We start from the raw sequence: 25,856 nt of genomic DNA on the forward strand, positions 1-25,856 counted from the left end.
GATAGCAGATGATATTCCATTATTTGTGACAGCATCACCAATCTCTGTCTCTGTAGCCAGGTTGCCTCCTCCTCTTCTTTCTGAGAAATCTCCTTTTTCTAAGGATATATGTGATCACATTTAGGGCCCACCTGGATAATTCAGGATAATCTCCAATCTCAAAACCCTTAATTTAATCACATCTACAAGAACTCTTTTCCAATATAAGATAACATTTATAAATTCATGAATTAGGACCTAATATCTTTGAGGGCCATTAAATGCCTTACACACATTGAGAATGTACAATTAAATGGTTTGTAGTATATTTACGAAATCATGCAACCATCTAAACAATCAGTTTTATAATATTACCATCATCCCCTAAAGAAATTGCATTCCAATTAATAGTCACTCCCAGGGCTGGGGATGTGGCTCAAGCGGTAGGGCGCTCGTCTGGCATGCACCGGGCACTGGGTTCGATCCTCAGCACCACATGAAAATAAAATAAAGATGTTGTGTCCACTGAAAACTATGAAATAAATATTAAAAAAAATAGTCACTCCCCATTTTCCTCCAATCTCCAGTCCTCAACAACCACTAATGTACTTTCTGTCACTACAGCTTTGCCTATTTTGGACATTTCATATGAATGGAATGATACAATATGTATTCTTATAGTGTTTTCTAGGTTCATGTGTAGTGTTTTCTAGATTCATATCTTTCTATTTCCAAATAAAATGTTGATAATAACATTGCTTTGTATGGATATATCACTTTTTTATTTCAATGGTTAGTGAATTTATATACTTTTCATTTTTTGGCTATTGTGAATAATATTGCTATGAACATATGTACATAAGTTTGTACATGAGTACATGTTTTCATTTCTCTTAGGTATATTCTTGAGTAGAATTCCAGTATTATATGGTAACTTTATGCTTAATCTTTTAAAAATATTTTTTAGTTGTAAATGGACACAATATCTTTTTATTTGTTTATTTTTATGTGGTGCTGAGGATTAAACTCAGTGCCTCACATATGTGAGGCAAGTGCTGAGTTATAGCCCCAGGCCTATGCTTAATCTTTGAGAAACTACCAGAGCATTTTTTTTTACAGCAGATGTACCATTTTACATTTCCACCTGAAGTGACCCTGTTCTAGTTTTATTGGTCAAAATTTATCAAAAAATGGTCACCAAGAAAACATTATAAGCATTATATGTTCCAAATAGTAGAAATCCTACAAGTATTATATTCTCTTATCATTATGTAACAAAACTGGAAAATAATAAACAAACTTAAAAATTAAGTCCAATCAGTTGGAAATTTTTAAAATACTCTCTTTAATAACTACTGAGTGAATATCTGACATCTAGTTTTACAGGATATTAGTAAATGTGTACTCAGATGAGAAATTGCTTTTTTTAAACTTTTAAACATGGGATATGGTGACAAATTTTAAAAATAGACAATTACAAAAATAAGCAACAAATATGCACACTCCCATCTCCCAGAATTAATTCTTACCACCTTGGCATATTTTCCTATGAAAGAATCATTTCATTTTATAAAAATTAAATATGACCATTAAGAATTCAAACAACATGGGGCCAGGTTGTGGCTCAGCAGTAGAGTGCTCATCTAGCATATGGGAGGCCCTGGGTTTGATCCTCAGCACCACATAAAAATAAATAAAATAAAGGTATTGTGTCCAACTACAACTAAAAAAATAAATATTTTAAAAGATTCAAACAATACATAAAAGTGTAAAGATGAGAATTTGAAAATCCTGTAAGTTTTTTTACCCAGAAATAACCATTGTCAGCCATCATTCAAAACTGCTTTATGTACTATATTACTATAGATAGGTAGGTATATAGCAATGTAGATGACCAGAAGTAATTAAAATTTTCAATTATTTAAAAACTAAAAAGAGGACTGTGAGGGGCTGGAGTTATGGCTCAGTGGTAGAGCGCTCGCCTAGCACATGCAAGGCCCTGAATTCGATCCTCAGCACCAAATTAAAAAAATAAATAAATAAGGGTATTGTGTCCAACTATAACTAAAAAATAAATATTAAAATATAGGGCTGTGGGCTGGGGATGTGGCTCAAGCGGTAGCGCGCTCGCCTGGCATGCGTGCGGCCTGGGTTAGATCCTCAGCACCGCATACAAAGAAAGATGTTGTGTCCGCCCATAACTAAAAAATAAATATTAAAAAATTCTCTCTCTCTCCCTCTCTCACTCTCTCTTTAAAAAAAAAAAATAAAATAAAATATAGGGCTGTGATTATCCTCAGCACCGCATACAAAGATGTTGTGTCCGCCCATAACTAAAAAATAAATATTAAAAAATTCTCTCTCTCTCCCTCTCTCACTCTCTCTTTAAAAAAAATAAAATAAAATATAGGGCTGTGATTGTGGCTCAGTTGTAGAGCACTTGCCTAGCACGTGTTCGATCCTGGGTTCAATCCTCAGCACCACATAAAAATAAATGAATAAAATAAAGGTATAATGTCCACCTACAACTAAAAAAATAAATCTAAAAAATATATATATAATTTTGGGACTGGGGTTGTGGCTGAGTGGTAGAGTGCTCGCCTAGCATGCATGAGGTGCTGGGTTTGATCCTCAGCACTACATAATGTAAAAAATAAAGATATTGTGTCCACCTAAAACTAAAAAATAAATATTAAAAAAATATATATGTATGTAATTTATCCCAAAGAAAGAAAAAGAAACTGAAGTGAAAATAAAGGAATTATTGAAATTAAACATATCTTCACAAATTAATTCTAAAATAATTCAAGTAAATGACCATATATATAAAAATGGTAAAAGTTGCAATTGTGGGAGATGGTGGTACATGCCTATAATCCTAGTTATTTAGGAGGCTGAGTCAGGAAGATTATAAGTCCAAGTCTAGCTTTAGCAATTCAGCAAGATCTTGTCTGAAAATAAAAAATAAAAAGTGTTGGGGATATTGCTCAGTGGTGTAGTGTTCCTGGGTTCAGTCCCCAGTATTGCACACAAAAAATAAATAACAATAATAACATATATAAGTAAATAATAAAAAATTAAAAGTGTCTTAAATATGATGTTCTATTTTTTTTTCATTTCATGATTTTTTTCTTTATTATGCCTTGGAATATATCTTTTGCTCTCTTTTGGGGTTGTCTACACAGGGGAATCAATTATATATTTTGGGGACTAGAGTTGTCTTTCATACCTAGTAATTCTTTAATAATTTCATATCTAGTAATTCTTTAATAATTTCTAGTAATTTTAATAATATCTAGTAATTCTTTAATAATTTCTTTCTGTTTTTACCTGCATTCACTATGATGGTCTGAACTTTTTCTGTCAGTAATTCCACATCCCTAGCCCTATTTTGTATTTTATTTGGAGACAGGGTCTCACTGAGTTGCTTAGCACCTCGCTTTTGCTGAGGCTGGCTTTGAACTTGCAATCCTCCTGCCTCAGCCTCCCTATTCTCTGAGATTCCAGGCATATGCCACTGTGCCGAGTAGTAATTCCATTTTGTGTCGTTCTTTCTTTGGTTCCTTGTACTTAAACTGCATTTCATTTCATTATGCTGTTTTACCAGCTTGTCTTTGAGTTCTTATCCAAATTCACTTACATTGAATTTGTGTTCAATGTAAGTGAATTTGTGTTCAAAGTTGTACTATAGCTTAAAGCAGTTGTGATACTTTTTTCTTTTTCTTGAGTTATTTTCTTCTAGATTGACTTTTTCTTTTCTTCCTGTGTTGTTTGGGCAGTTGCCATCCTTCTATACTTTTTTTTTTTTTCCCTATTCCTTGTGTTTGGATGGTTCTGCCCTAATTTTTATTTATTCTGTTGTGGTATGGGTGTTTTCTTCCTAGGCCACCTGAGACCATTTGTTTTCATTGTGAATCTCCAGTTTAGAGGGTTGACATTTCCTTTTCCAGTTTCTCTTTCCACTCCTGGTATTAGAGTAAGAGAGGAGGGAAGATGAAAGTATTTCCAGAACTAATGCAGTCTTTCCAAGAATGCCTGGGCTTTCTACAATCTTTTATTTTATTTCATCCATTTATTTATTCTTTTATTTAACAAATATTTGTTTGGCTATTTGTTTATGATGAATATTCTGATAAATACCGAGTTTGAGAGTTTCCCTCTGTGCTTAAATTAACTGTTTTTTAAAACCAAAAAATCAATTTCAAATATTTCCAAATGCCTTATTTTATGAATTAAGATAATCATGATAATATTAATTTCAGATAGAATGTAATATATTATGTTAATAAATTCCCAATATTGAGCCATACCTGTTTCTAGAAAAATCCTGACTCATGGGTATTCTTGGAGAATTCCTAAAATCAGTCCTTTAATTCTCATTTTTTACTTTTATTTCGCCTCTATTGCTTAACTCCTCTATGGGTTTATTTACTTGCTTTTATTAATATTATTTTGATTGAGAAATTATAAGTATATATTTATGGACTATAATGTGACATTTGGATGTATGTATACAATGTAGAATAATTAAATCAAGCTAATTAACATATTCATCACCTCCATTATTTTTAGTAAGAAATCTGAAATTTATTTTTGTTATTTAGTTTTAAAATACACTGTAAGTTTTATTAATTATAGTCACCCTGCTGTGCAGTATATCTCAAAAAGTTATTCCTCTATTTCTCTGAAACTTTGTACCCTTTCACCATCTCCCCATTCCACAGCTCCCACATCCCCACCCCAGTCTCCAGGAACCACCATTCTACTCTCTACTTCTATAGGTTCAACTTTTTTTAGATCCCACAGATAAATGAGATCAGGCCATATTTGTCTTTCTGTGTCTGGCTTCTTTCACTTCATATAATATCTTTGAGTTTCATCCATGTTATTGCAAATGACAAAATTTCTTTCACTGGCCTTGCACTTGTGATCCTTCTATCTCAGCCTCCTGAATTGCTGGGATTACAGTTGTGTGTCATTGTGCCTGGCTAGATTTTCCTTCTTCTAAAGCTGAACTAATAGTATTCCATTGTGTATATATGTCATATTTTCCTTATCCATTCATCTGTTGATGCATATGTAGATTTATTCCCTATCTTGGCTATTGTGAATAATGCTTCAATGAACATGATATTACAAATTTCTCTTTGGTATGTATTTCTCTGTTTAGTTTTAATTTTTTTAATATTTATTTTTTAGTTGTAGTTGGACACAATGCCTTTATTTCGTTTAATTATTTTTATATGGTGCTAAGGATTGAGCCCAGGGCCTCACACGTGCAAGGTATGCTCTCTACCACTGAGCCACAACCCCAGCCCTAGTTTTAAATTTTGTGTATTATGATTGTTATTTCTAAGATTGCTTTTATTCTTTCAGCTTAAAGTTGTGTTTTCTATATGTGTTTACCTATATTCTTAAGAGTCTGTAGTAGAAGATGGGGGTCCTATCTTATTTTGAGGTCCTATGAGGAGACATCACAAGATAATGTGAATTCATCTTTCGTGTGATTACAATTGATTCTTATCTTCCACAGCAGACTCAATCTCGACCTTGCAATCATATGACTCTGAACCAATGCAGTTAAAACTTTTTAGACTCCACTTTTAATATTTATGACAGGTATTGCAGTTACAGTTGTACATGAAGACAAATAAGCAAATAATTACAAGCTATTTTAATGAAAGATATTCTAGGAGATACCAGCATGTCAGAAGAGGTGCACCAATAGAGTAGGTAGGCCAAGATGTTTCAGATAACATAAGATAGCTGAATCTTAATTAAGGAGATGAACATATGTAAAAAAAAAAAAAAAAAAAAAAGGTGGGAAGCTTTTCAGGAAGTCAGAGGAACAACATGTAAAGAGATACAAAAAATTCTAAAAGAAGACAGGCATGGTGATGCACACTATAATCCCAGCTACTCAGGAGATGGAGTCAGGAGGATCACAAATTTGAGGCTAGCCTGAGAAACTTAGTGAGACCCTATCTCAAAATAAAAAAATTAAAAAGACTAGGGATGTAGAGCACCCCTGGGTTCAATCCCTAGTACCAACAAAAAAAGAAATAAAACAAGAGAGTATATCTTAAATTGGGTGAATGCCTATAATTACAGGCAGGAGGACTGCTTGAGCTCAAGGCCAGCCTAGGCAACATAGATAGACCCTGTTTCAAACAAAACAAAAAAACAAAACTTGCACAGAACTATTGAACATATTTAATTACCCAGCCAACAAATCATTGGGCCATCCTGTATGACATGACGTAAAAGTATTTGGAGCACTTGCTTCCCTCCACGTATCACCCCATCCCACCACCAGACAGGGGCCTTGCTAAATTGCCCAAGCTAGCTTCAGACTCACAGTCCTTTCACCTCAGTCTCTGAGTAGCTGGAATTAGAAGCACATGCCACTGTGCTTCTTTTAAAGAGATTTGCTTTAAGGCTATTTCATCAACAGTCATTTAATGAAACTGGAAGAAAATGTGTTGATAAATAGGGTTTAAAGTCAAGATGTTACACACAAGTGCCATCCAGTGGAGATACTGTGAGATACAATTGCTTCTGATCATTTATCTCTGTATTGTCTTGTATTCAGTTCAGGAGTAAACAGGTGTGAACAGATGGAGCCCTTCTGAAATTCCTGTTAATCTTACAGAGAGTGTACCCTTTTCATTTCATTGACTGATTGGTTAATTTATCAATGAAAGAAAACCTTTTCAAATATATTTACTTTATCCAAATATTATTAATGCAATTATTGGCAATTTAGTTAACATTTTAAATAGGAGGACTTCTTCCACCCCCACCCCCTGCCCAGACTGTTTAAGCTTTACAAATTCCCCTGTTTTGATAAAGAATTTCTTAGTAATCTGCTTCAGAAAGGGCTAAAAGGTACTGGGCACTGTGTCTTATGCCTTTAATCCTAGCAACTTGGGAGGCTGAGGTGGGAGGATTGCAAGTTTGAAGCCAGCCTTAGCAACTTAGTGAGATTGTCTCAAAGGAAAAAAAAATTAAAAGACTGGAGATGTAGTTCAGTGGTAAATCTCCAGTACAGGGGGCAAGAGGGAGGCCAAAAGAAATAATAGCATGTCTAAATTTGTCTTGGTACATTTTAAGACAAAGGTTATATTAACATGATTTTTAAAATGCCAGTCTCATGAATGGCTGTGTGCCCCACACCCCAAAAAGTTTCTGCTAGTTGGTTGTTTGGAACTTGGAACCCACTTTCCAAACAGATTCAATTTTTTAATATGGTAGGCAGGGTTCTTAGTGTCTAGGTGCTGTGTATTATGGAGTTCTCAATCAGAGTTATTATATTTGTGGTGAAATAAAAAATGCTACCTGTAGAATAGAGCATCACCATGCACTAGCAGGAAAAGGATTTTTTAAAAAATCTCTAAATCAGTGTTGACTACATACAAGACCTTTATTGTGACCAAGGTTCATGGAGTGAGGAGTGTGGATGGACAGAAGTAAGGGAGATCCTCCAATACTCCTCATTCTGAGGAGCTGAGGAAAGCTGATGTCTTATCAACACAGAGCTTCCTTCCCCTCTCTGAGGATTCCAGAGATTGATACACTTCTATTTTTACTGCCAATTATCAGATCAGTTGGATGTGACCTGGGTCATATTCTTGCACTGATATAGTTTCACTGTTAGTCTATTCTACTATTAGTCTATAACCCCTTGCCTCCAAGTTACTACAAAATTGGGCTTTTTCAGACAAGGGCTATTAAATAAAGGATTATTCTCTATACATGTGTGGACTGTTTACTCTAGCTATGAGAATCTTGACTCAAATTGTCATTTGTGTTCACCATTCCTAATTATCTTTAACACACACACACACACACACACACACACACACACACATTCTTTATCTTGTGAATAAATAAATATATATATATAACAAAAGAATTTCAGGATTTTTTCCCCTGATGGGCCTGAGAATTGATTTAACCTAAGACAGATCAGTAGGGAAAAATATATATAAGTTTCATGTGGCATGGGAATCTTCATAAGGAAATGAATATCTAAAGACAGAGTTGAAGACTTATATACTGAATTATCAAAGAATAGAAAGTGTGCTGGGGGGCTGGGGATGTGGCTCAAGTGGTAGTGTGCTCGCCTGGCATGCGTGCCACCCGGGTTCGATCCTCAGCACCACATACAAACAAAGATGTATCCGCCGATAACTAAAAAATAAATATTAAAATTCTCTCTCTCTCTCTCTCTCTCTCTCTCTCTCTCCCCCCCCCCCTTAAAAAAAAAGAAAAGAAAGTGTGCTGGGCATGGTGGCTTATGTCTATAATCCCAGCAGCTCAGGAAGCTGAGGCAGGAGGATCATGAGTTCAAAGCCAGTCTCAACAACCTAATGAGGCCGTAAGCAATTCAGCAAGACCCTGTTGCTAAATAAAATACAAAAAGAGGGCTACAGATGAGGGTTAGGGGTTAAGTGCCCCTGAGTTCAATTCACAGTGCCACAAAAAGAAAAAAAAAATAGTAAGTGTGACAAAGCAACTAAATTACATGGGAGGGCTGAAGATAAAGAGTTATTTTAACAAGGCCTTTACATAATTCTCTCTGGCACAACTTCCTGTCCTTGAATATAAGAATGTTGTTTCCCTTGGACTAGTTATAGGAATTTCATCTTCTGCTTTTCAGAAACAGAAGGAAGGTCAAAGTGATCTTCTTGCACCTGCTGTTTATTTTTCTAAGTTAATTAACTCAAGTTGATTCTTATGTCAAAGTGGTAAGTTTGGGGGGTGGTATGTTCTGAATATCATCAGATGCATACAATGGGGGAAAACTCTCTATGTAGATTTTACTAAATGCGGTTGTCCCAGTAGAGTGGGTGTTGATGCTGTGGACACAGCTAAAGGCTGTAAAGTTTCCTTTTTGGCAAAGGATACAGATACTTACTGAGAGAGTTTGTTATGTGAGACAGAATACAGACAATAGGCTTCCAAACAAGGTCCCCCAAAGTTTCTTATTGGAATTATACCATCAGAGTGATTCAAGTTATGGAGTTTCAAACCATCCTGGTTTGCCTGGGACTAAGGAGTTTTGTCAAGATTTTTAATGTTATAACCAAGAAAAATCAGGCAAAATGAGGCAGTTGGCTAATCTGAGAAGTGTACTTTGCTATTCTTGGATCCTTTCCTGACCTTATTGCCCACCTGATCATAGAGGACATACAGGCAACACATCTGTCTGCCCATCAGGAGCAAATGAAAGCAGTCTCTAATACATTCCTGTTTATCATGAGATGGTAGAAAGTGAAGGACAGTCTTCAATTTCTCAGGAACATCCTTCAGTAGGCCTGGACTTCAGGCAGTCTGAGATCCACTCCTGAATTAATAATCATCTTAAGAATAGTCATATGCAAAAAAATATAGATCCTATTTAGTAAGATTCAGATATTAACTTTTGATTCTGCTACATTGAGGAATTATTGTATCCCTCGGCCAGTAGTAAATGAGGGCCATCCTTTGATTCTTGACAGCCCATTCTTCTCTTGCTGAGTGGTGGTTCACTCTGAAATGGTCACTTCCCGATATAATTGTTTTATAGAAATTGTACAGTCTGAGGCCTTCAAACTGAAATGGCTCCATATTTAATTTTTTAAAAATATTTTTTAGTTGTTGATGGATTTTTATTTTATACATATTTATTTGCGGTGCTGCGAATCAAACCCAGTGCCTCCCACATGTAAGGCAAGCACTCTACCACTAGGGCACAACCCTAGTCCTTAATTTTTTTTTTTTTTTTTTTGGTACGCCCCAGCTCAATAATTGTTTCTTAAAAGTTACTTCTCTGAAACCAGTAAGCTAATTTTCTCCCCAGAGGCTATGTGAACACACCATTTCTTCAATGATAGATAGTAGATATATTCTGTATATTTGAATATTCTGTACTCTCTGTTTGCGGACTCCTTGTAAACTACTAAGGATTTCAAGCAGTTTGGACATTAATATCTAAAGTAGTTTCCAAACATAGTTTTCTTTTTATTACCCTTGGGGGGGGGGTGACTGGCGGTTGAACCCAGGGGCATTTTATCACTGTGCTACATCCCCTGTCCTTTTTATTTTTTATTTTGAGACAGGTTTCTAAGATGCTAAGGCTGGCCTTGAACTTGGAATCTCCCTGCTTCTGCCTCCTGAGTTGCTGGGATTACAGGCATTCACCACCATGCACAGCTTTCTATTACTCTTATATCACCTATTTCATCAATTCTTCAGTATATCTACAATTAAATAACATGATCTCAATGGCCCAGACCATAGACTCTTAATAGTAGCTACTAATCTATTAAATGTGACATTTACCATGTTCTCAATATTAAGTCAGAAAGGAAAAACCCAGAAATCATTACATTGGGAGCTAGTACATAACCATAAATTGTCTAAGTATAGTTCAAATGTTTAAGAGTTCTATGATACATTCCTACCCCTTTCTATTTTTTTTATATTGAGACAGGGTTTCATTGAATTAGTGAGGTTGGCCTTGAACTTGTATTCTTTCTGTCTCAGCCTCCCAATTTGCTGGATTACAGACCACCACACACAGCAGTAGTTAATTATATTCTTAAGTTAAGCCAAGCATCTATTTTGATTCATTATTTGAGAGAGTATAAAAGTACAAAGGCTACCACACATCTTCACTTTTTTCCTGTTTTGATAAGACACTTTAATGGTACTATTTGGAATTTGATTTGTGGTTGATGTTTGCAACTGGTATAGTCTTTATGTCATACAGCCCACCCTTATAGAACAATTAGAATGTGTTTACTCATAAAACCCATAGGTTATAAATCCAGAGAAAGGCTTAAACTAATTCTTGGTTCAATAGCATTCCCACGGCCAAGAAACTCAAATGGCTTTGAAGTTTTTTTTTTCCCCAAATGCTAAATATAAAACAGGGTAATTGTTCTCATGAACTAGTATCTACTTTTTTAAGCATTAAAGGAGTGAGCCACAATATTGACAGAAAATGCCATTATACCAACAATTATACCATATGAGTAATTTAGAAAAACACCTACTATTCAAGCAAAAGGTAATAAAGGTCAAACAACAGGAACTAAGGATATTGAACCAATAAAGGACCAATTACCCAGATCACCTTGTTCAATGGTTCTCAAACTTCAGCATGCATCAGAATCACCTATGGGGCTTGTTAAAACACAGATTACTGGACCCTAACCCTAGAGTTTCTGATGCAATAAGTCTGAGATGAAGCTCAAAATTTTGTATTTCTAACAAGTTCTCAGGTAATGCTGATGCTTTTCCCTACATAAGTTATTTTTCCATGTTTGCCTCCCTTTGTTCCACCAAATATAAAAACACAAAGATTTTGCCACTTCTTTGAGTCATCATTTCTTTAAAAAAATTTTTTTTGTAGTTGTAGATGAACAGCATGCTTTACTTATTCATTTACTTATTTAGTAGTTGTAGATGGACAGAATGCCTTTATTTTATTTGTTTATTTTTATGTGGTGCTAAGGATCGAACCCAATGCCTCACACATGCTAGGCAAGCACTCTGTCACTGAGCTTCAGCCCCAGCCCTAGGTCATCATTTCTTTATAAGGGCTCTGTAAAACTTGTGTTATACATTTGGACTTGTCTCCTGTTTGTCTTATGTCAATTTAGTTCTTAGGCCTTTCTAAGATCTTAAAAGGCTCAAGATAAAGTTTTGCCCCCTCCGGTACACTTATACCCTCGAAAGTCCAGCCCCACTCAGAGATCAACTGACTAAATCCTAGTCCTGGATTTCCAGAGAAGAAGATCTCAATGGCATTCCTTATGTTAAGTGTCCTCTCCTGATCCAATCATTTATGGCTACCGAAGTAGGGTTGTGCAGTATAAACAGGTCTACCTCTGTCTTTGGGGCAGTGAAGACACTCACTGACTGGGCTAACACTTCAAGAAGCATCTGCTCAGAGATTTTGCCAGCACTTGATCATTTCTTTCTATCCAGCATACTTTCTAGCTCTCATGAAGAGAAGTGGATCAAGAATATAACATTCCTGACCTATCAAACTGGCAAAAATGCAGGCAGCAACATACAGATGGTGAGGCTGATGTGGGACTGCAAAAGGGCACAAGCTTCTTGTCAAACCCACAAAAAATATAGATATATTTAACATCTAAGCTAGAGATCTCACTTCTTGGGGAATTGCTATTCAACAAGGGAAGAGAAATGGCCTAAGAACATAGATATTTTTAGTTTCTACACTTAAAAAAAATATAGACAAAGAATACCCTATAAAATCAAAAGATAAAAAACTACTCAGAATCCCCATACTTTACAATAATTAAACATAGCCAGCCTTGGGACTCACATGCTCTTTCGTGCCATATGCCAATAGAAAAGCTCCATTCAATTTTGGAACTTTTCATCCACAGGCAACATTTTAGGATTGCTTCTATTTCTGACTGTGAAGAAAGTCTGCCTTATATAATGCCAATGTGACCCAAAGTGAATTTGCTCCAAAAATATCTAGTCCCACTGGTGTATGGTGTTGGGGACCACATTGATCCCTCTGTAGCACAGCATGTACAGTGGCACATGAAAATACTTTTTAAGTACTGAATGTGGTAGTATTCATCTATAATGATCTCAGTGACTTAGGAGGCTGAGGCAGGAGGATCACAAGCTCGAGGCCAGCCTTGGCAACTCAGCAAGACCCTCTCTCAAATTTTTAAAATTTAAAATTAAAAAAAATAATAATGGCTGGAGATGTAGCATGGTTGTAGAGTACCCCAGGTTCTATCCCCAGTTTAACCAAACCAAACCAAACAAAAAAACACCTTTAAGTGATAAGAAATGATATAGGAAAAAAACAAAAAAAAAATGATATGGGAACATTTTTGCAGCAAATGTAGTTCATATACATGAACTAAACCCCTTGGAAAATCCAAATAAAGGACATGGTTTTAAGTCATCATTTATCCTCCCTCTCTCTCTCTCTCTCTCTTTTCCCCCCTGCAGTACATCTCTTCACATATTGCAGACCTTAAAAGTGAAATTTTTGAGGAACTTCTGAAGCACCTTTGCCACTGTGCAGATGATTTCCGGGAGGTCGTAAAAGCTGACTTAAAGAGACAGATGTTTGCTGACCTCTTTCTATATTGTGACTCTGGGAAGGTAGGTTAAGGCCTTTAAACCATTGCTTCTCACAGTATTGGTTATGAAGGACCAGTTTTTTACATCTTTGTAGTTAATGATGTTTTAAATTTTCAATTGTATATCAACATGTAATCAATGAAAATGGATTACTGGGGGGAGGGACACACAAAATACAATCCTCATTTTTATTATCTGATTCAAATCTGATTTATTATCAGTTACTTTCTCAAATTGCTGAAAAAATTTCTAGATATTATTCTCAATTTTTGTATCTGGCACCAACATGCAAACCATAGCTAGAGTGGAACTACAGTTTCAGGATTTATCACTTGTTTCTAAATGTATCTCTTGCCCATTCCTAAATCACTAGATGATTAAAATTGTTTTTGCTTTTTCTCTTTGTTGGTAACTTCCTATATAAAAGGGCTGTTAGAAAGCCTACCACCTTATTTTACTGTTCTTAAAAACAGAAGAATTTGTATCAAAAAGTGTTTCTATTGTGAATTGTGCTGCAGTAAACATTGATGTGACTGTGTTCCTGTAGTATGTGTTTTTAAGTCCTTTAGGTATAAACCAAGGAGTGGGATAGCTGGGTCAAAAGGTGGTTCCATTCCTAGTTTACCAAGGAATCTCCATACTGTTTTCCTTATTGGCTGCACCATTTTGCAGACCCACCAGCAATGTGTGGTTGTGCGTTTCTCCCCACATTCTCACCAACACTTATTGTAGTTTGCATTCTTAATAGCTGCCATTCTGACTGGAGTGAGATAAAATCTTTAGTTTTGATTTGTATTTCTCTAATTGCTAGAGATGTTGAACATTTTTCCATATATTTGTTGATTGATTGTATATCACCTTCTGAGAAGTATCTGTTCAGTTCCTTGGCCCATTTATCGATTGGGTTATTTGTTTTTTTGGTGTTTAGCTTTTTGAGTTCTTTATATATCTAGAAATTGGTGCTCTATCTGATGTACAAGAGGTAAAAATTTGTTCCCAAGCTTAGGCTCTCTATTCACCTCACTGAATGTTTCTTTTGCTGAGAAGAAGCTTTGTAGGTTGAATCCATCCCATTTATTAATTCTTGATTTTAATTCTTGTACTATAGGAGTCTCATTAAAGTTGGGGGGCTGGGGTTGTGGCTCAGTGGTATCGTGCTTGCCCAGCATGTGTGAGGCACTGGGTTCCATCCTTAGCATCATATAAAAATAAAGACAATAAAGTCCATCAACAACTAAAAAAAATATTAAAAAAAAAGAAAGTTGGGGCTTAATCTGATATGATGGAGATTTGGGCCTACGTTTTCTTCTATTATGCACAGGGTCTCTGGTTTAATTCCTAGGTCCTTGATCCACTTGTGAGTTTAGTTTTGTGCATGGTGAGAGGTAGAAGTTTAATTTCATTTTGTCAAATATGGATTTCCAGTTTTCCCAGCACCATTTTGTTGAAGAGGCTATCTTTTCTCCAATGTAAGTTTTTGGTGCCTTTGTCTAATATAAGATAACTGTAATTATGTGGATTAGTCTTTGTGTCCTCTATTCTGTACCATTGGTCTACCCATCTGTTTTGGTGCCAATACCATGCTATTTTTGTTATGATTGCTGTGTAGTGTAGTTTAAGTTCTGGTACAGTGATGCCACCTGCTTCACTCTTCTTGCTAAGGATTGCTTTAGCTATTCTGGGTCTCTTATTTTTCCAGATTAATTTCATGACCGCTTTTTCTATTTCTATGAGGAATGTCTTTGGGATTTTGATTGGAATTGCATTAAATCTGTATAATACTTTTGGTAGTATGGTTACTTTGACAATGTTAATTCTGCCTATCCAAGAACAAGGGAGATCTTTCCATCTTCTAAGGTCTTCTTTAATTTCTTTTTTAGCATTTTATAGTTTTTGTTGTAGAGGTCTTTCACCTCTTTTGTTCGGTTGATTCCCAAGTATTTTGTTTTTTGTTTTTGGGGATTTTTTTGTTTTGTTGTTTTCTTTGAGGCTATTGTAAATTGGGTAGTTTTCCTGTGGAACCAACCTAGATGCCCTTCAGTCATGAATGGATACAGAAAAATGTGGTATATATACACAATGGAATATTACTCAGCAATAAAAGAGAATAAAATCATAGCATTTGCAGGAAAATGGATGGAGTTGGAGAATATAATGCTAAGTGAAGTTAGCCAATCCCCAAAAAACAAATGTTGAATGTTTTCTCTGATATAAGGAGGCTGATTCATAGTGGGGTTGGGAGGGGAAGCATGGGAGGGTTAGAGGGACTCTAGATAGAGCAAAGGGGTGGGAGGGGAAGGGAGAGGGCATGGGGGTAGAAAAGATGTGGAATGAGATGGACTTCATTACAATAAGTACATGTATGAAGACATGAATGGTGTGAATATATTTTGTATACAACCAGAGATATTAAAAATTGTGCTGTGCCTGTGTAATATGAATTATAATGCATTCTGCTGTCATATATAACAAATTAGGATAAAAAAGTATTTCTAAGGATGAAGTTTGGGAGGATATCTGTGTGACAGAAGACCAAATGGACTTGCAAAATTAGATGAAAATTTTGCTGAAATGTGTCTAAAATTATTCATATTCTCATATTCCTGAAAGGATTTAAGGAAGCACACAATAGTAGAAAAAAATTCATGAGAGGGTGGAAGAGAGAGGATACTAAATGAAGCTGTATTTAGCCATAAAGACCTACATATTTGTTGTGGGTTGTCTATAAGTTTGAATCTAAGCTTCCTGGGCAGTAAATGTGAAAAAGGAAACATGACTAAACACACTATCAACAACATTTGTAGTATGAATATAAACTGGTGCTAAGAAGTAGTAAAGAAATTTGGGGATCAAAATTTGGGAGTTTCTCCTGATGGTATTAATTAAAGGGACCTATATGATAAAGTGAATATCTTTTCTGATCAATTTGCAATAAATGAATCAATGACATCTTAGGGTAGTTTCTTATAACCACCTTAAGTATAGGAAAGTGATACCACACTTGACTGCAATTCAGAAAAAGCAATTCTTTTTTATTTTTATATTTTTAGTTGTAGATGGACACAATATCTTTATTTTACTTATATTTGTGTGATGCTGAGGATCAAACCCAGTGCCTCACACATGCTGGGCAAGCACTCTACCACTGAGCCACAACCCCAGCCCCCCAAAAAAGCAATTCTTTTTTTTTTATTGGTTATTCAAAACATTACAAAGATTGCAGAATCAAAGGAACCAATATATTGCAGTATAGGTGCTCAGATCCCTGCTTAAGTCAGGAATGTATTCTATAAAATCTGAAATGTTTGTATGCCTTTCAGGTAATTTCCTTGAACATTGTTTCTTTTTTTTTTTTTTTTTTTCTTGGTGGGGAACAGTGTACTGGGATTGAGCTCAGGGACACTTGACCACTGAGCCACATCCCCAGCCCTATTTTGTATTTTGTATGGAGACATGATCTCACTGAGTTGCTTAACCCCTCACTTTTACTGAGGCTGGCTTTGAATTCATGATCCCTATGCCTCAATCTTCAGAGCTGCTAGGATCACAGACATGGGCCACCACACCTGGCTACATTGCTTCTTTTAACAGAGCTTGTAATAAATATTGTGTAACATGATGTCAAGATTTTATTTCCTGGTAAAATGCTTGGAGGACAACTGCTCTCTGTTGTCCAATTTAACACCAACTCGAGTGCCATAACAAACATAGTGAATTAATAACAAGTAGAACTAATGAAGGTTTGATTGTGCTCCTTGTCTTTCTGTCCATCATTCAAAGACTACTTATGTGATGATCTTGGAGGGAAGGTAGAGAGAGTCCAAAATAAAGCCATTAGTTGAGTTTCTGAATGGAGTTTTTGAAACTTTTAGTTGTAGATGAACACAATACCTTTATTTTATTTATTTATGTGGTGCTGAAGATTGAACCAGTGCTCCCCACATGCGAAGCAAGTGCTCTCCACTGAGCCACAACCCCAGCCCAAATGGATGTTTTTAACTAGTGGCTGAAACAAGAGTTTGGAAAACCTGAATTTTAAATTGCAAATGCTGGGCTGTTAAGAAAGAAAAACAATCATGGAGTAAAGAATGCAAAATATGATACCAAAATAGTTTTTCTCTTACTGAGAGAAGGAGAATAATTAAACATAGTCCTGGAACACACATGTTCTTATATGTCATATACCAATACATGTAATACATAAAAATAATCCAATGAATAAAAATAACTTTTACAACATAATGAAGTAAACTAATTAAAATATCATGGACATATTAGAAAAGAAGATATTTTATAACCAATAACTGCATGAAAATATGTTCAGTAAAATTATTCATCAGAGAAATGTAAATTAAATCCATAATGTGATACAAATTAAACGATCTAGAATCACAGTGTTGGTAAAGATGTAGAATAGTTCTTTTAGATTACTGGTAGGAAGGATGCAACTGTTTTGAAAAGAGTTTGGCAGTTTCTTTTTCTTTATTTTCCCTTCTTTACTTTTTACATTAATTCTTTCCTACCTGGTGATTGAACCCAGGCCCCCAAGCATGCTAAGCAGATGTTCTACCACTGAGCTATATCCCCAGCCCAAGGTAGTTTCTTTAAAAGTAAACATATCCTTTTCATTTGTCTCAGCAACAGCAATTTCACTCCTAGATAAACCTAGAAAAAATGAAATGAGAGAACTTAAAACATATTATATTATACTAAAAGACTTGTACATTAATATTCTTAGCAACTTTATTCATAACAGCTCCAAAATGGAAACAACACAAATATCCACTGACTTGTGGAAAGATAAACAAATTGTAGCATATTCATATATACATATAATGGAATATTACTAGGTAATAAAAGGAAACAAATTAGGGAACGAATTACTGATACAGTCAGTGACATTGATGATCTCGAAATTATACTCCATGAAAGAAGGCAGACACAGAAGAATATACTATAACTTCATCATATAAAATTATAGAAAAGGGGGAAATAATTCATAGCAATAGAAAGCAGATCAGTGATTTTCCTGGGGCCATGATTATGGGGGAATTTTTTTTAATTTAGAGTACTGTGAATTGTACTCAGGGGTGCTCTACCACTAAGCTACACCCTCAGCCCTTTTTGTTTTTTATTTTGAGACAGGGTTTCATTTCACTAAGTTGCTGAGGCTGACCTTGAACTTGTGATCCTCCTGCCTCAACCTTCTGAGTTGCTGCAGTTATTGTGCTTGCCAAGAGGGGGCAGAAATATATATATATATAATTTTTAAAATAAGAATAGCAGATGTTTATTGGAAGAATTATCACTATTTCCTGCAAAAAAACATTTTTATGGGAAACATTTTGCAAAGAGGCAAAAGGGAACTCTAAGATGATAAAAATATTCTGATCCTCACTTTGTGGTAACTATATAGGTAGTAGGCATTGTCAAAATTCATTGAACTTAAAATTGGTGCATTTTGTTGAACATAAATTATACTTCATTTACAGCTGATTAAAAAAGATAAGAATATTCATAGCAGCATTATTTATAATAGCCAAAAGCAATACAGATGTCTATCAATAATAAGATGAATAAATAGTTATATGTTCATATAGTAAATTGTCATGTAGCAATGAAAAATTAATTACAGTCAAGTGAAATATGAATGGCATCCATAGTAGATGTAATGTTGAACAAAAGAAGCCAGATGTTTTGGTGCATTCCTGTAATCCCAGCAACTTGGGAGGCTGAGGTAAAAGGATCACAAGTTCAAGTCCAGCCTCAGCAATTTAACGAGGCCCTAAGCAACTTAAGCAAGCCCCTGTCTCAAAATAAAAAAGATGGGGAATATGGATCAGTGATTTTTTTCCCCTTATTATCAAAGGAAAAAAAGAAAAAACACAAAAAGCATATGCTGTACAACTCCATTTAATGACATCTAAGAACAATCTAATCTATAGTGATAAATGTCAAAATAGTAGCTATAGTTATTGACTGGGAGAAACCATGGAGGGACCTTCTGGCAATGAATAAAATATACTGTGCCTTTATCTGGTGCAGTTTATACAGATAGGCAAACATTCATTGAGCTAAATACTCAGGATTTGCATACTTCATCACATATACATTACTCCTCAATGAAAAGGTTTTAAAATTATCATTGATGGTTGTTTGAGCTGAAGTACCTATTGAAGGAAAAGGATTAAAAGATAGAGCCGCTGCTTCATTTGACCATAATTATAATAGTGATGACCCATTGCATTGCCAATGGGTGGGCTTCCTCTCATTTCATTAGAAAAGTTATAGAAGCCAGAAGTGGTGGTCCACTACTGTAATCCCAGCTAATTGAGAGGCTGATGTAGAAAGAACATAAGTTCAAGGCCAGTTTCAGCAACTAAGTGAGATCTGTCTCAAAATAAAAAATGAAGAACTGGCAATGTGGCTCAGTGGTAAAGTGCCCCTGGGTTCAAACCCTAGTGCAAATGAAAAAAAATTTTTTAAAGGAAAAAAGAAAAGAAAGGTTATAGAAAGTAAAATACAAGCTCAGCTCAGGAGTTGGGTACAGTATAACACGCCTATAACCCCAGTAACTCAGAAGATTAAGCCAGGAAGATCACAAGTTGGAGACCAGTCTCTGCAATTTAGTCAGACTCTGACTCAAAAAATAAAAAGGGCAGGGAATGTAGCTCAATGGTAAAGCACTTCTGGGTTCAATCCTCTAGTAATGGCAGTGGGGAAAGGGGAGGCAAACTCATATTGGGAGCATAGCTCAGTGATAGAGCATGTGCTTAGCATATGCAAGGCACTGGTTTGATTTCCCAGCATGTGAGCAGACATGCTTAGGGCTTTAAACTTAGCTCAAATTGCAGTCAGAAAACCAGAAAGTTTTCATGGATTATTATAAAGAAAATCTCTATTTCTTGTAGCTTTAGGACAGATGTAGATGAAAAATCAACCCAAAAATTTGACATGACAATTAAAATGTAATGAATTCATAGACTTGCCAAGTCTCTTATATGAAAACTGGGAAATTGCTTGGAAAATAGCAGGACCCTGAGATTTGGAATAGCTATATTTGATGGACTCAGGGAGCTGAATCACAAATCTCCCTAAACCAACATCTTCTAGAAGCAGAACAATCCTTTCTCTCCTATCTGAGAATGTTAGCTTTTCTTTCCTGTGGGCCTTATAATAACTTCACTTGGGGCAACTGACTTGCAAGGGGATGCCTATTTTCCTCAGGACCCATTACACAATATTCATTGCCTTTAAATTAAAAATTGGAGTCAGACCTGAGACTAAATAATATGCTATTGAATTACTAATAGATAGCAGAGGAAATCGGGGATGAAATACTTAAAGGTAAATGAGAATAGCAACACAATATATTAAAATCTTTGGGACACTATGAAGGCAGTTCTAAAAGAAAAGTTCATTGCATTGAGCTCATTTGTTAAAAGAATAGAAAGCCATTAAATAAATAGCATAACTGTATATCTCAAAGCCCTAGAAAAAGAACAAATCAACACCAAAAGCAGAAGACAGGAAATAATTAAAATCAATGAAATTGAAACAAATTTTCAAAAAATCAACAAAACAAAAAGTTGGTTCTTTGAAAAATAAATAAAATTGATAAACCCTTAACCAAGCTAATCAAGAGAAAGAGGGAAAAAACTCAATTCACTAAAATATGTAATGAAAAGGGAAATATAACCATAGACACTACTGAAATACAGATGATAATCAAAAACTATTTGAAAACCACACTCCCATAAAAGAGAAAATGTTGCAGACATCGATAAGTTTCTAGAGACATATGACTTACCCAAACTGAATGAGGAGGACATAGAAAATTGAAACAGATCAATTTCAAGCAATAAAATTGAAGATACCATCAAAAGCCTACCAACAAAGAAAAGCCCAGGATCAAATGGATTCTCAGCCTAGTTCTTCCAGACCTTCAAAAGAGAATTAACACCAATCCTCCTCAAATTATTCCATGAAATAGAAAAGGAGAGAACTTTTCCAAACACATTCTATGAAGCTAGTATCACCCTGATACCAAAACCAGATGAAGATGCATCAAGGAAAGAAAATTTCATACCAATATCCCTGATGAACATAGATGCAAACATTCTTAATAAAATACTGGCAAACCACAAAAACCTATTAAAAGTGTTGTCCCCACATAGGCTTTGTGTGCCCATGGGCTGAGTGTGCCATTGGGGGTGGTAAAAATCTGGCACACATCAGCTGTGTAAATACTGGGACTCCTTTACAAAGGATAGCCAACGTCACCTCTCCTTTTTGAACATTTGAAAACAGTATTTTCTGACTAGTTGGGCCACCTTATCATCTGGCAGCTGACAATTGGCTGCTCCAATTATTGTTGACCTGGCATTGTCCACACAGCATAGGACCTCCCATGGATGCAGCAGCAGGAGAGACATCCACCTGTCCTTCTCTCTGGTGCTTTGTAAGAGGATCTCTAAAGTATAGGAGTGTGATTGGCTTCAGGGAGAGCAGACTTCAGCTTTGCTGCCTACCACATCCCCCAGGTTTATGTATGTTTTCTCTGAGCTGCTTACTATTCCACTTGAGCTTTCTGAAGGATGGCTGACCTTCGAATACACTGCAGATGACACTCAGATGAGGTGGGGTGGCCTTAGTAGAAACTGCAGAGTTGGTCTTGCATATTTCAGAGGGTTTGTCTCTTTTCTCCACTCCCCATTCATCTGAAGAATAGAAAACCTATATAATAACCTTATTTTAGTCCACGGGATTAAATAAAGTATAGTCAGTTGGGATGGGGAGAGGAGCGGCATCTCTATCTAGGGTGTCCTGATGCACTTCAAGCAGGGTGGGATGTCCCAGAGTGGTGCAGCAGGCAGCTCCTTGGGCAGGGTGGCACTGTGGGTTCTGGTGCAGAGTGGTGGGCATTAGAATAAACTAGCTGGGCCAGGTCTGAGGCTGTGCTCCTAGCAGGGTTTCTCTGATGGCCACTTAAAGGAGAGCTCATGAGCTGTACCTGAATAGGAAACTGTCCCCCACCCCCCTTTAAAAATGATTTTTAAATACTGTTTGTTTTTTTACACCATTCTCTCTCTCTCTCTCTTTTTTTTTTTTTTTGGTGGTATTGGGGACTGAACCCAGGGCCTGTGCATGTGAGGCAAGCACTCTACCAACTGAGCTATATTCCCAGCCCTTGGTATTTTTTTAAGCTTAAGTCAGCAGTGTCTTCCAGTGTTTAAGGCATCCCTGCCTCTATATTGAACTTATGTGTTAATACAAAGGAATGGACCATCCATCCTGAGTCAGTTCAATTATGTGTAAATTCATAGTATTTTAATTTTTTATGCAGTCTGATGAGTAGATGGGCTCAGATTTAAAATTCTTAAAGCATGTTTATTGTAACAAGAATTGTTATGTATTAATACTGAAGTTTTCAATAAGGATTGACTTGTGTTGCCAAAAAAAAAAAAAAAAAACCATTAAGGAGGCTGAGGTGGTGGCTCAGTGGTAGAGTGCTTGCCTAGCATGTGTGAGGCACTGGGTTTGATTCTCAGCACCACATATAAATAAATAAAAATAAATTTTTATCAACAACTAATAAAGTAAAATAAACACTAAAAAGATAGTGCACCATGATCAAGTGGGTTTCATCCCAGGGATGCAAGATTGGTTCAACACCCGGAAATCGACAAATGTAATCCATCACGTCAATAGACTTAAGCCAAGAATCACATGATTATTATCTCAATAGATGCAAAAAAAGCATGTGACAAAATATATCATCCATTGAAGTTCAAAATACTAGAAAAACATTGTAAAAGCTATATACATTAAACCCAAGGCCAACATCATTCTAAATGGAGAAAAACTGAAAGCATTCTCTCTAAAAATTAGAATAAGACAGGGATGTGCTTTTTCACCACTTCTATTCAAATTAGTTCTTGAAACTCTTAGCTAGAGCAATTAGGCAAAATAAAGAAAGGGATACAAGTAGGAAAAGAAGAGCTCAAATTATCCCTATTTGCAGATGACATGATTCTATATTTATAAGACATGATCTCATAAAGGAATTCAGCAAAGTGGCAGGATATAAAATTAACACCCCATAAATCAATTGTGTTCTTTCTATACACCAATGATGAATCAGCTGAAAGAGAAACTAGGAAAACTATCCTCAGCAAGACTTCTAAAATGCAAGAAGTGAAATCAACAGTAAATTAGTGGAATGGTATCAAACTAAAAAGCTTTTTCACAGCAAAGAAAACAATCAAGAATGTGAAGAGAGAGCCTTAAAGAATGGGAGAAAAAAATCTTTGCCACCTGTACCTCAGATAAAGCATTAATCTCCAGGATATATAAAGAACTCAAAATACTTACCACCAAAACAACAAATACCCCAATCAATAAATGGGCAATGGAACTGGATAGGCACTTTACAAAAGAAGAAATATGAATGATCAACAAGTATATGAAAAAATGTTCAACTTTTCTAGCAATTAGAGAAATTTAAATTAAAACTACGCTGAGATTCCATCTAATTCTAGTCAGAATGGTAATTATCAAGAATACAAGTAGGAAGACATGAATGGTGTAACTCTATTTTGTGTAAAACCAGAGACATGAAAAATTGTGCTCTGTATGTGTAATATGAATTGAATTGCATTCTGCTGTCATATATAACAAATTAGAATATATTTTTATAAAAAGAATACAAGTAAGTCAGAATGGCAGTTATCAAAATTACAAGCAACAATAAGTGTTGGCAAGGATGTGGGGGGGAAGGCACACTCATACATTGTTGGTGGCACTGCAAATCAGTGCAACCACTATGGAAGGCAGTATGGAGATTCCTTAGAAAACTTGGAATGGAACGACCATTTGACCCAGCTATCCCACTCCTCCATCTAAACCCAAAAGACTTAAAAACAGCATACTACAGTGACACAGCCATTTCAATGTTGATAGCAGCACAATTCACAATTGCTGAACTATGGAACCAACCTAGGTGCCCTTCAACAGATGAATGGATAAAGAAAATGTGATATAAATACACAATGGAATATTACTCAGCCATAAAACATAATGACTTAATGACTATTTCCAGTAAATGGATGGATCTGGAGACTATCATACAAAGTGAAATAAGCCAATCCCCAAAGACTCAAAGGTTGAATGTTCTCTCTGATATGTGGATACTAACACACAATAAGTGTGTGGAGGGGATCGAAGTTCAGTGGATTAGACAAAGGGGAAGGAAGGAAAGGGAGTGGGGATCAGAATAGGAAAGACAGTATAATGAATTGAACATAACTTTCCTATGTGCATATATGAATACGCCACCCGTGAAACTCCATATCATGAACAGCCACAAGAATGGGATCCTATTTAGAATGTTATACTCCATGTATGTATAATATGTCAAAATACACCCTACTGTCATGTATATCTAAAGAGAACAAATAATTTAAAAATCTAAACATATAACTACCAAACCAAAAATATTTTTTTAAAAAAAAATAATGTTGGAGTCAGATCTCAGTATGCCCCAGGAGTACTAGTTCAAAGTTTGTCTTGAGAAATGATTGCTGGTATTCTAAAAGAACAGCAAGATTTTGCTAATTCAAAACGGCAGAAATCTGGGGAATGTATGTGGGAATTTATTATAGTACTTTCAGAATAAGGAGGACAGATATAATATTGGTTGTCTCAAATTAATCAGTATGGTTATACTTAGAAGGTTTACTTTGCAGTAATATTTTGAGTATCTGTGAATAGCTTGTTTGGTAGATTAAATGAAACCATAACTCAAAGGTGGCCTAGGTTCAATGAGATTGAGATGCTAGAACCTTCTTGTCATTCAATAGGGAAAGAAAAAATTTTAAAAATCAAAAGATTGCTAAAGGTGATTTCTCATATGTTGCCTGCCACATATGCACCTCCACCAGATTGCCCAAGAGAGCCCAGATGACATTCCCTTAAGAAATAATCAAGAAATTAATGAAGGGAATGACAGCATTGCTAAAAAGTTTTGTGATAGTTAATGGTTAGAGATACTGCCACTGAGGTGAACTTCTGATTTCAAGGAAAATGATTGGATTCCAGAATGACAGAAGACTCATGACACTTAAATACCAGAGACAAAGTGTCCTAGTCAAATTAGTGTTTGCAAATACTATTGATAAGTTACATTTTGACCTAATCCCCAAATCCATCTTCTAATGGGATCCAGTTTGTCTAGGATTCACACTATGGTTATTTCTCTAGATCTGAATATATAACTGGAATTACAGTAAAGAAGAATGGGGATTAGACACACATGGATTTTCATGGTGATCATGGTTTCCTTAAGAATTAGAATGTCTATGTGATTACTACTGGCTCACTAATATGAAGCCAGAAAGATGCCACAATAGAAAGTCTTGGCCTCTTACCTAGTCCTCAGACTGAAGTCAGTTCATAAATCTAGAAATCTTTGTCTGAAGGGGAGGCTGGGTCTCCTGAGGAAAAATTCTACAAGACTTCCACAAGCATAGATACTACATCTTTAAAGGACTTGCATCCATTTACCAGGATGAATATACATTGAGAAAAGGGAAATACTACGACCTTCAAGAATTACCAGAAATTGACTCCAAATTAACACTAAGCCCTAAGATCCCCAAACATCCCAAGTGTCAACTGATTAAAGCTAGGACTTATTGATATCAGGTGATAAATGCTATTTTGGTCCAAGGTTATATTATAGGACTTAG

General features: G+C 35.7%; 1 protein-coding gene across 1 annotated transcript in view; it reads left to right on the plus strand.

Annotated features, from left to right (window-relative positions):
- Efcab5 (EF-hand calcium binding domain 5) overlaps nt 1-25,856 on the plus strand; it is a 132,069-nt gene that overhangs the window by 51,156 nt on the left and 55,057 nt on the right. Inside the window, exon 8 of the mRNA XM_076871378.1 lies at nt 12,973-13,128. Coding sequence (XP_076727493.1) covers nt 12,973-13,128 — 156 coding nt within the window. The remainder of the gene's footprint in view (nt 1-12,972; nt 13,129-25,856) is intronic.

The sequence above is a fragment of the Callospermophilus lateralis genome, chromosome 11, assembly GCF_048772815.1.
Source record: "Callospermophilus lateralis isolate mCalLat2 chromosome 11, mCalLat2.hap1, whole genome shotgun sequence".
NCBI classification, from domain to species: domain Eukaryota; kingdom Metazoa; phylum Chordata; class Mammalia; order Rodentia; family Sciuridae; genus Callospermophilus; species Callospermophilus lateralis.